The sequence below is a fragment of the Leptodactylus fuscus genome, chromosome 3, assembly GCF_031893055.1.
Source record: "Leptodactylus fuscus isolate aLepFus1 chromosome 3, aLepFus1.hap2, whole genome shotgun sequence".
NCBI classification, from domain to species: Eukaryota; Metazoa; Chordata; class Amphibia; order Anura; family Leptodactylidae; genus Leptodactylus; species Leptodactylus fuscus.
This window is the reverse complement of record NC_134267.1, coordinates 224,904,325-224,917,214: the sequence shown is the minus strand read 5'-3', so window position 1 is coordinate 224,917,214 and position 12,890 is coordinate 224,904,325. Positions and strand designations below refer to the sequence as shown.

Below are 12,890 nucleotides of genomic sequence, written 5' to 3'. Positions count from 1 at the left end.
AGCGGTCAAACATGACTGCGGCATCCAAGTGGTTCTGCCATGCTTCATGTTCCCCTCAGCAAGCTAGGGCGGTGCTGCCATGCATCTGCAGCCCGGGGTATGGCCAGTGACCCCAGGCTGCTAGTAGCCCCCAGTACCTGTTTGATCCTGCACAGAAATGAGAAAGTCAGCCTATGCGTCAGCCTATATAGAGGGCAATACATGTGTATTGCAGTGTATAGTGTTGAACCAGCGATCAGTGCATCACCGCAAATTATTTCAGATCAAATAGTATCGGAAAATTTGGTGAAACTGCCCAATTTATTGATTTGATTTATTAAAGGGGTTTCCTGGGAGTACCAACTGATGACCTATCCTGGTCTGTGGGGGTCCTAGGTGTCAGACCCCCCTGATATTCAAATGACCTACCCTAAAGAATTGATAAGCTTGGGTAATCCCCTTGAAGCCATATGGAATTGATTCCAATAGTTTATACAGGTCCGTTCACTCTGGAGGACCCGTCCTGTCCACAATACACAAGCTAGCCATTAATATAAATCAGAACTGTGTAATGTTTAACCTCCCCAGAGGTGGCGCTGTAGGAAAATTAAACACTTACTGACAGGTTTCCCCACATATAATGTTACTGTTAAAAGACCCTTTTCACATATAGAGATTGTCAAAAGTGGAGAAATCCTTTAAAGGGGTAGTCCCATCTCAAGTATTCTATATAAACGGCTAGTTTATATAAATTCAATAGTTTTCTTAAATACTAGAAATGCGCTGAATTTACCTGCTATGTGACATCATTCCTCCCATTGGTTGCCTACTGTAGGTCCCCAGCCTGGTATGTTGTTATCTAGGATTTCAGGACAGGTGACATGACACACTGCTCTCTGGAGGGGAGGCGGTTTCTCAGGGATCGTGTTTGATCTTGGGTCCCGGGCAATCAGGTCAACTAATTGCAATTTGCTAATAAGTGCTCGGATAGTAGGACAGTGCCTGTTATCTCTGTATACAGGGATAAGTGTTAAGATTAATGAAAAATGCAAGTTTTCACCCCTGTGTAATGTAATATACATTTACTGTGTATATCATTTGATCTGATTTTACATTTCTAGTAAAGATAGTAAGTAATCTCTCATGCTAAAGGCAATGTCCATATTTATTGAGGTTCTTCATAGCGCCCTGTCCATCAAACAGTCAAAGCTTCTCCCCAGCTTGTTGAAGAACACAGGAAGTGAGTAGAAGAGACAGCAGGCAAACTCGTGAGAAAGGGCGATGGGAAACCTCTTTAAGGTAAGTTCCTACTTGTGCATGTTCACCAATGTTTGTTGTCTTACCTATGTGAGGTTGTTGAAACTATACAACACAGAGAATGAGTCGGTCTGAGGTGACGCCAATAGAGGCGATATTCTAGCCAGTGCTAATCCTGACATCATGTCCCGCAAGGGGCTGTCTAGCTTAACACCATTTAGTAAATCTGGACATCTGTCTTATATTTGATTTAGGAGGGCAGAACCTTGGCTAGGTTAGGACATGTGCTATATTAGATGCTAGAAAATTTAAGTAGTTCATTTAAAACCAGCCTTACTAAATTCGATGGTTTCCATATATCAATGGTCTCTAGTAATTGCATATGGCTTAACAGCTTGCAAGGGGTAACTGCCATGTTTTGCTAATCCAAGGACTATATCACTTTATACGAGTTGTCCCCCCCCCCATTAAATACCATATTGACTGCACAGATCCTAAAAAAACATAAGGTTTAACCTGTGTTTTAGGCAATGGATTCTTAAGAAACATTAGCCATTTACGAATCATTAGATTATATTTTTACGGGGCCACCTGGTGTTCACAGAGAAAAGTGCATGTCCACCTACTGAGTTGTGTGTTGGTGGACACACATGCTCAGTTACTCTTACCACATCCAGGTCACACTATAGTGATTCCCTATTGACTACATGAAAGCCTTTTTGTACATGTAGCAATATAAACCGACCAACTCAACATGTGCCATCCCCAAGGGCAGGAGGTAGTTCATATATTTTAATGGTCCTTTAAGAGATCAGAACCGATATCCTACCTTGCTGGCTCCATCTTCGAACACGGATTGGTGAACATTGCAGGCAAACAGAGAATTAGGAAGGTCATTGAAGTCGGTGATGCCTTGAAAGTCTTCTTCGGTCAGATATCCAGATAAGTCCTTGCTTCTGTGTATTGGATAGAGCAAGAGGAACTCTCCACCCCCGACAACACAGGCAAAATAACTGGGGTCCCTCATCCCAGTAAAGTACAGGTCTTCCCTCATCCCTGGCAGAGAGAAGAAATAAGGACAGTCAATATCAAACCAAAGGCCCTGAGCTCCAGCAAACGTACCCACAGGTGGGGCAGTGGCTTGAAGCAAGAGGTGGTTTCCAGTAGTCACTTCCCTGCCCATTTATGAGAAGAGTCTTCAGATATCTAAAGATCTGAAGGAAAAGCTATGCAAATAAGTCCTCCTTGAAGGAAAAGGAAAACTTGCTCTAGCACCATCTTTTGGAAGGTAGCTCCCTATAGATCAATGCCTGGTTTTCAAGAAACCTATATAACATGATCTAGGATTAAAGCAAAGCCAGAATATCTCCTCCATAAGAAATAGAAACCCATCAAATAAACAGCTGTATTTGGGTTCCTCATCGGTGGCTGTCTGTGGATAGGTCTGGTTTGGCTTTGATCCCAGATCATACTACTAGGTTTCTTGAAGACCATACATTGATCTATAGAGAACAACCTTAAAGAAAGGTAGCGCTAGAGCAAGTTTTTCTCTTGCCATCATGGTGGACTTATTGGCATATTAGTTTCCCATAATCCTTAGCAGGGCGTATCTGGCAAATCCAAGTACACCAAAATGTGGCCTGAAAGAGGACCTTCCACCACCTCTAACTCTTTGCATCCTTCAATAGGTATTACTCGATTGATTCTGGGGCAGTTGGAGTTTTTTCACCACCCCACCATTCCAGGGCAAAAGTTGCATATAGGGTGCTGAAATTTTCTACTGTCAGGTGGGCAGTTTTGGGCTGGAGAAGATAGTCTGGGACCGCCCACCTGACAGAAGAGTGCCTAATTGGCACATTGGGTGCTGCAAATATCAGCACTGTTTGCTCAGGAACGGTGGGGGCTAGAGAAGAAATTCCAACTGTGATGGAATCAGTGCAGTGGCAATTATTGAAGGATGCAAGATTTGACTTAAAGACCTCCACACACCTCAGAGGAATCCGATGATTTTTGGAAGGTACCGACACCTGTCTTATGTGTATGGGAGTTCCCCAACTCTCCTTACAGGTGATGTCAGGGGGGGGTGAAGGACCAGTCATGATGAATAGCATCACTCATGTCCCTACAGAAAACATAGGTTAATAGGTTCCAATTGTTCATGTGCATGATAACACCCTCTATGGAGCCTATAGATCATTGCAGACAAGTGAAAACGGAGCAGCTGTCACCTGACAGTCATTCCTTGCAGTGTAATGATTTCTATCATATTGGGTACCCAGCAGGGTCAAAAGCGGCACCAGACATATCTTACTGTCTGTATAAGGCTCAATGCAGTGGATGAAATCCACGTGGACCAAGAAAAGGGCGCATGTATACACTGTAACAACACATACAGCAATGAGAGCAGGACACGATTGATGAAAATAGATTTTCAACTCACAACATGTATATTTTGTCACACATGTCAGTACCCACTGCAAGACACATGGCCTTTAAAGAAAGAGCACTCCAACACTGTAACGTGAAATGCAGCTGTATGAGCGGGACATGATCACAATCTAAAAAGTAGCAAATCTGTTCCCTATTCAAATCTTTCCGGGTAAAAAAATGCCCAAAATGAAATCTAACCCTGCCTTGCAAGCTGACCAGCATTCCTGGCAATACATTGGCGCCCCAACAAGCCGCCAGTACCAGCCTAATCCCGAGAAATAATCCATATTCACACCGTGCAGCGACCGCGCTGTGATGAATAGGGCTTCGTTTTAACGAAAAAGTTTTAACCTTATTAAAATACCAGAGCGCTGCTGTATGAATTCCTGGAGGTATTAGGTGTCTAAGCCTTGTTTTGTTAGCAAAGAAACAGTCACTACCCAGATAAACCTGACACCCAAATGAGCCGCCTGAAAGCCTCCCCAGCGCACAACGCCAGCTCGCTGTCTGCCCGCTCCTCTGTGTACTGGCAATAACAATACAGCTAATGACCACAGAGATAGTGAGAGCAATTATCCCGGGCTGCAAACATGAGAAGCAAGGGAATGCTGGGTAATTACTCTGCGTGTCCCCGGCATGATGTATGGACAGCACTTGTCTAGGCTAGCTGCAAATCATCGCTATAATACAGGATGATATAGATTTGCCCCCAGACCTTGCTCCACCCGGAGTTCTTCTGTAAGACAGGAGTTCATGGTTTAGGGTGGGTATTTATGGAGGCATGCTAGAAATCTGGAGGAAATCTACAGAAAAATTGATACAAATTTTTTGCAAAATTGTGGTGAATAATCTGCCCTTAAAGTCTTGTCTTTGTTGCCCCAGCCTTCTAGGTACATTTTTGACTAGAATGCAAGGCCATCCAGGCATCTTACCCCTATGATCTATCATACTACGTTCCCTCCCAGCAACTTCCCCTCAAGCTTCTTCCCTCCATGATCAACCAACAGAGTCATAATGCACACTTACAACAGGGCCCAGCAGGGTAGGGGGCCGTATCATTAGGATAGTAGGCCATCAATTTGAGATCATCGATGTCTGACTGTCAGGACCGCTGTTGATCAGTTGTTTATATGCATTTCTTTGTTACTGTAATCGTATGGGTCCTACAGCTGTGCCCCATTGATTTTGCTGATGCACCCATAATCGTGGTTATCAAGGCTATGCCATAGGGAAGGGGGGCACTATTTAAAAAAAAAAAAAAATTGCACTGGATCCCAAAGGATTTTAGTTATGCCACTGTCTACCAAGTACCCGGCATCTCACCTTCCTGTCCTACCTAGTAACTTGTCTTCAAGCCTATTCCCTCCATGATCCACCCAACTCCTCCTCCTCCAAGCCACTTACCCTTCTGTCCTACCCAAGAACTCCTCCTGAAGCTTATTCCCTCCATGATCTACCCAACTTCTCCTCCTCCTGGACAATTACCCTTCTATCCTATCAAGAAAGTTCTCCCCAAGCTTGTTCCCTAGATGATCTACCCAACTACTTCTCCTCCTGGACAATTACCCTTCTATCCTCCCAAGAAAGTTCTCCCCAAGCTTGTACCCTAGATGATCTACCCAACTACTGTACTTCTCTTCGTAGCAACTTATCCTCCTGACCATCTCAGTAACTTCTCCTCAAGCTTGTTCCCTAGATGATCTACCCAACTACTTCTCCTCCTAACCACTTACCCTTCTGACCTATCCAGCAACTTCTCCTCGAGCTTCTTTCCTCTATGATCTATCCAACTATTTCACCTCTTGACCACATACCCTTCTGTCCTACCCAACAACTTCTCCTCAAGCTTGTTTCCTAGATGATCTATCCAAGTACTTCTCCTCCCGGCCCTTTACCCTTCTGACCTATCTATCAACTTCTCCTCAAGCTTCTTCCTTTCACGATCTTCCCAAGTTCTTCTCCTCCTGGCCGCTTACCCTGCTGACCATCTCAGCAACTTTTCTTCAAGCTTTTTGGCTCCATGTTTTACACCTCCTGACCTACCCAGAAACCTCTTCTCAAGCTACTCACCTTCATGATCTATCCAACTACTTCTCCACTTGCCCTCTATACCTCCTGACCTAGCCAACAACCACAACGCAAGTCACTTCCATATGTGACTGAACACGTAACACAATCCTATGAACGATGAGAAGCAGAATACTGGAGATTCCAGTAGTCCTATAGAATTGACTGGAGTGGCAGCACACACGCTCGATTCTAAGAAGGGACACGGTAGCCCTGTTCCAGAGTAGTGGGGTCCCAGAAATCAAACCCCCACAAATCAGAGACTTACTAACAATCCTATGAACTGGTGATGAATTGTAATCCTTGGACCACACTTAGTTCCTAATCCGGCATCCAACTGTAATTCCCATCCCGCGGGCCCCATTATAGTCTATGGGTTCCGTAGGTAACCACTTTTTTATGCGGATAGGTTTCCGTTCGGGGTTCCCCAAGTGGACTCTTCAAACGGAGACCCAAACGCAGATGTGAACCAGGCGTGAGAGAGTTACGGAGCAGGATCACATCTATTCTGCCCACCAGCTCAGGGAGAACTGACAATTTGAGGAGGGGAAAACTGCTGAACATAAAACATATGAATATATAAAGTCGTATAATTGCCAAAAATAATGATTCCTCATGATGTTTGGATTTCGTCTGGGGAACATCATCCTCAATGACTTAACCATGCATATGAATATCAATAGGGCCGCAGTGACTTCTAGCATGTGTACTGAGGCGTCCCTGCTGGTCTCCACAGGTACTTGGAGGTCTCGAGGTGTTACCCATGTACTGCAGTCGCTGTTCCTAAGCAACACCATGACAAAACCCCATTTAGGATTACCAAACAATGGCGGTAATCTGTTCTTCTTAAATACTGAATAATTAGAAATGGAGACTGCAGAGTTCCCCTTTCACTGCGCGGCTCTTGTATACACAGCAGTGGGAGTAATATGGATTTTCTAGATACCACGCATGGCGTCTGCCTTTTACTGCTTACGGGAGTTGTAATTGTGCAATATCGGGTAAGGTAAGAACCCACAGGGCAATGCTAGCCATGATTACAGCCACGAGCCCAGCGTCCCTCCAGGGAACACAGCAGATTTCCTATACATACTGCATTGTGTGTCCAACCTCCTATTTACTATAAATACCATGCACATTATAGCAGGGAATGCAGACTCCAGAAATAGCCTTCATCTCTCCACAGGGAAACAGAGTATACAATCTGGTGCACTCACCCTTCCCACCTGGTATAAATGGTATTACTAAGGTGCATAGGAAATGGAAGAAAATACACTGACAATATAATGGATGTCAATGGAAAATTCCTGTAACCATGTGGAGAGCCTGAAGATTATACGGAGATCAGCACTGCTACATAGGCGCCGCTGATCTCTCCTGCACAGGTAGTCTATCACAGATTGTTACTGTAGGAGGTGCTTCTTCTGTGACAGACTCAGATCTGAGCTGCTGCAGAACCTCATAATACACACCTCAGCTGCTGCAGAACATCCTAATACACACCTCCGCTGCTACAGAACCTCATAATGCACACCTCAGCTGCTGCAGAACATCCTAATACACACCTCAGCTGCTGCAGAACATCCTAATACACACCTCAGCTGCTGCAGAACATCCTAATACACACCTCCGCTGCTACAGAACCTCATAATGCACACCTCAGCTGCTGCAGAACATCCTAATACACACCTCAGCTGCTGCAGAACATCCTAATACACACCTCAGCTGCTGCAGAACATCCTAATACACACCTCAGCTGCTGCAGAACATCCTAATGCACACCTCAGCTGCTGCAGAACCTCATAATGCACACCTCAGCTGCTGCAGAACATCATAATACACCCCTCAGCTGATGCAGAACATCATAATGCACACCTCCGCTGCTGCAGAACCTCATAGTGCACACCTCCGCTGCTACAGAACCTCATAATGCACACCTCAGCTGCTGCAGAACATCATAATACACACCTCCGCTGCTGCAGAACATCATAATACACACCTCCGCTGCTGCAGAACCTCATAGTGCACACCTCCGCTGCTGCAGAACATCCTAATACACACCTCCGCTGCTGCAGAACCTCATAATACACACCTCAGCTGCTGCAGAACCTCATAATGCACACCTCAGCTGCTGCAGAACATCCTTATACACTCCTCAGCTGCTGTCGGCAGCAATTATGAAAAGGTTGAGGACATTTTACATTGATATGTCAATAAGTATAAAGAGGTTCTGCAGTAGATTAAGAATAACCCAGAGCTGCGCTTATATTTGGTCACAGAACTAGTCAGTGACTGCTAATATTCTCAGGATTTCCAGTAGGGGGCACATTACCTTATATAAATGCAGGGGTCTCCCTCTGTGACGCCATACATCCTAATAGGATATATGGAAAGAGGTTACTGCCATCAGGTCCAGGCTCAGAGTAGGTTACTGTCATCCTATAGTCAGCCATCCGTATACAGTCCCCCTCAGTGCGGGCCCCTCTATACGTAATCCTTACGATCATTATTTAGGAAGATATATTAGGTTGCACATGAATAATGGGGGAGATTTACCAAAACTAGTGCACGGAAAAGTGGAGCACTTGCCGATAGCAACCAATCAGATTCCAGCTCTCATTTTTCACAGACCGTTAGGCCTTACCTGGCTGGCTGCTATAGGCATCTGCTCCCCTTGTCCTTGTGCTAGATAGGATAAATCTCCCCAACATATATAGGACAGACACTAAACACAGCCCGAGTATATAGCCTGGTAACACGTATACGGTACGCTGCTCCTCTACACTACATCGCCATATACTGTAGTTTTTGGACTATAAAAAACATCCTTTACTATGGAAAAATCTGTCCAGGTCAGGAAGGGCAGCGGAAGGCCATGAATGTGTCACACAGCAGGACAAATCCTTGAAGAATAGGGAACTAGACCACCAGGTATTAACCCCATCTTGTACACTAGACCACCAGGTATTAACCCCATCTTGTACACTAGACCACCAGGTATTAACCCCATCTTGTACACTAGACCACCAGGTATTAACCCCATCTTGTACACTAGACCACCAGGTATTAACCCCATCTTGTACACTAGACCACCAGGTATTAACCCCATCTTGTACACTAGACCACCAGGTATTAACCCCATCTTGTACACTAGACCACCAGGTATTAACCCCATCTTGTACACTAGACCACCAGGTATTAACCCCATCTTGTACACTAGACCACCAGGTACTAACCCCATCTTGTACACTAGACCACCAGGTACTAACCCCATCTTGTACACTAGACCACCAGGTACTAACCCCATCTTGTACACTAGACCACCAGGTACTAACCCCATCTTGTACACTAGACCACCAGGTATTAACCCCATCTTGTACACTAGACCACCAGGTATTAACCCCATCTTGTACACTAGACCATCAGGTACTAACCCCATCTTGTACACTAGACCATCAGGTATTAACCCCATCTTGTACACTAGACCATCAGGTATTAACCCCCTCTTGTACACTAGACCACCAGGTATTAGCCCCATCTTGTACACTAGGCCACTAGGTATTAACCTTCTCTTGTACAATAGACCACCAGGTATTAACCCCATCTTGTACTGTAGACCACCAGGTATTAACCCCCTCTTGTACACTAGACCACCAGTTATTAACCTGCTCTTGTACACTAGACCACCAGGTATTAACCCCCTCTTGTACACTAGACCACCAGGTATTAACCCCATCTTGTACACTAGACCACCAGGTATTAGCCCCATCTTGTACAATAGGCCACTAGGTATTAACCTTCTCTTGTACACTAGACCACCAGGTATTAACCCCATCTTGTACTGTAGACCACTAGGTATTAACCCCATCTTGTACACTAGACCACCAGGTATTAACCCTCTCTTGTACACTAGACCACCAGGTATTAACCCGCTCTTGTACACTAGACTACCATGTATTAACCCCATCTTGTACAGTAGACCACTAGGTATTAACCTTCTATTGTACACTAGACCACCAGGTATTAACCCCATCTTGTACACTAGACCACCAGGTATTAACCCCATCTTGTACACTAGACCACCAGGTATTAACCCCATCCTGTACAATAGACCACTAGGTATTAATCTTCTATTTTACACTAGACCATCAGGTATTAACCCGCTCTTGTACTGTAGACCACCAGGTATTAATACCTAGTTGTCTATTGTACAACATGGGGTTAACCTTCTCTTGTACACTAGACCACCAGGTATTAACCCCATCTTGTACAATGTATCCCGTATTAACAGGACAGGGAAAAAGTGTCCAATTGCTGGATCCCCCAGTGATCAGGACAGGGGACCGATAATCCTCCTAAAGCCTCAATGTGAATGGAACGTCAGTACACTTGCATGACCGGCACCCATTCACCTCTATGGGGCTACTGGGACTGTAATCTCCGGCAGTGCCCTCTGCCCCATAGAAGTGAATGGAGTGCGAGTCATGTAAGTGTACAGACGTTCCATCCACAAGGAGGCCTTAGGGAGACTTTTGGTTCTTCTGATCAATGGGGGACTGGCAATAGGACCCCCAGCGATTAGACACTAATCCCATGTGCTATCAAACCCTAGACCACTCATTATTAACCCCCTGTGTTATCAAATACCCCCAGGTATTTACCTCCTCCTGTACAATATAGACTACCCTAAATGACCAGAGAGTTGTAGATTAACCCCTTCACTTCTCTATACCAGAAAAATCTTAATTAATGTGGTTAGTGCAGCTGCACGGTAGGGTCTCTCTGTGGGGGCACAGTACGGTGCCAAAAACTTCTATGTATATATTTCTATATGATCTAGAACTGGTATGGGGTTGTGATGTGATCCTCAGCCAAAAATTACAGCCAGACAAACCCTTTGAATGGTCATACTGGGAAACCAAATAAATGAATGTCAACCATTATAAGAGCTAAGCGTCTATAGCTCAGACACGCAGCATTTACTGTCACCTGGACCATCACAATATCCTGAATTCTCAGCCTCATGGACAAATGTATTACCATATACAGATGCTGGAAAAAACTTCCACATCATATAATCTGTCCATAAATGTATTAACGGTCGGCAGCGCTGCGGGAGAGGATAACCAGTGTGGTGCCTTTACCCTTTAGTATGAATTAAAGGGATCCTGTCCCATCCTGTACATCAGTCCAATCTGCAGGCAATATGTTATAGAGCAGGAGGAGCTGAGCAGACAGATATATAGTTTATGGGCAAAGATTCAGAATAATATATATTTCATTCATTTATAGCTCTGCTCGTTCTGGGCTCAGGAGTCCAGTGGGCGGTCCTATTAGTGATTGACAGCTCTCCTTGTAAGCACACCAATACAAGAAAAGCTGACAGTCACTAATAGGACCGCCCCCTGGACTCCTAGGACAAGAATAAGCAGAGATGTAAGTGGATTGTAAATTATTCTCAAAACACAATATATCTGTGTGCTGTGAAGTGATGTCTGCTAAACCATGTATCAGATGCAGAAGAGGGCCTGAGGGGGGCGCTAGTGTAGGTGCAGCCCAAATTATGTTAGCCAGAATTACAATCACCGTCAGCACTACTTTCTATAAATTATATTGGGGAGTAGATAGATAGATAGGAGATAGATAGATGATAGATAGATAGATAGATAGATAGATAGATAGATAGATAGATAGGAGATAGATAGATGCTTTGAAAGTTAGATGTGACGTAGACAGATGGAAAGATAGATAAATATGAGATAGATAGATGTGATCTAGACAGATGATAGACAGATAGATAGATAGATAGATAGATAGATAGATAGATAGATAGAGTGACTGATTTGTAACCTTTTCATTTTTCTACTGGATGAAGAGGAAATAGATGCACTATTATTAATAGATCAGGTAGTATACTGCCCATATAGCATATACAATAGATCAGACAGTATACTGCCCGTATAACATATACAATAGATCAGATAGTATACTGGCCATATAGGAAATCTATTAGATCATACAGTAACAGATCATAAAGTATACTGCCTATATATCATATAGAATAGAACATATAGTATACTGTTCCCTGACTATCCATAGAACTTTCCACCCCACAGTTATATCTATCAGTCCATGCCATACACAGACATACTTACATTATGTAGAAATATATATATATATATATATATATATATATATATATATATATATATATATATATATATACACACACACATACAGTATACAGGACCTGCACTGCTCCCACACACATTGCAGGTTCTTGCAGATACAACTTCTGCAGCGCCCCCCTACCATGCCCCCAGTAGTGCCCCATACACTGCAGCATCCCCCCAGCAGCGCCCCCATCTCCTGATGCACACAGCTGACCTCTGCCTGTCACGTCCTGTCCATTCTGCAGGTATATGCCCGGTGTGCTGCCCCCTGTGCCTGCAGGTACCCGGCACCCATCACCTCCTCCCGGCTCACCTTGTACAATAACACAGCAGTCCCCGGAGCTCCGTCTCTCACCTACCTGCAGAAGCCGCAGCAGATCAGCTGTGTGTCCTGTCCCCGCCCGCACCGCTCCACCACACAGGCGCACAGCTGACAGCCCGGACAGCCAATCAGCAGCCGCCCGACCGCAGCCTGTCCCGCCCACACTGTGATGTGAACCTGAGAACTTACCTCATCACCGCGGTGTATATAGTGTGTGACGTATACAGAGCTGTATACAGCGGTGTCTGCAGGGTGGAGATAGCGAGGGGTGTACACAGAGTTATATACAGGCTGCAGATAGATCGATATATACTGCATAGGTAGTGTTATATGAAGGATGAAGATATGGTGATGTATACAGGATGCAGATACAGTGTTATATACAGGCTGCAGGTACAGTGTCATATACAGTGTGCAGATACAGTGTTATATACAGGCTAGTTATATAGAGCTATATACAGGCTGCAGGTACATTGTCATATACAGGCTAGTGATACAGAGCTATATACAGGCTGCAGGTACAGTGTTATATACAGGCTAGTTATATAGAGCTATATACAGGCTGCAGATACAGTGTCATATACAGACTAGTGATACAGAGCTATATACAGGGTGCAGATACAGTGTTATATACAGGCTAGTGATACAGAGCTATATACAGG

General features: G+C 44.5%; 1 protein-coding gene across 2 annotated transcripts in view; it reads right to left on the bottom strand.

Moving 5' to 3' along the window:
• The window catches only part of RCAN2 (regulator of calcineurin 2), a 61,862-nt gene extending 49,577 nt beyond the window's left edge, over positions 1–12,285 (bottom strand). Inside the window, exons 1-2 of one of the 2 annotated variants that reach the window (XM_075269249.1) lie at positions 12,266–12,285; positions 2,066–2,292 (exon numbers count right to left, since the gene is read on the bottom strand). In XM_075269249.1, coding sequence (XP_075125350.1) covers positions 2,066–2,290 — 225 coding nt within the window. In that variant the 5' untranslated portion in view covers positions 2,291–2,292; positions 12,266–12,285. The other variant, XM_075269248.1, reaches the window with a different exon arrangement.
• Between the last annotated feature and the right edge of the window lie 605 nt (positions 12,286–12,890).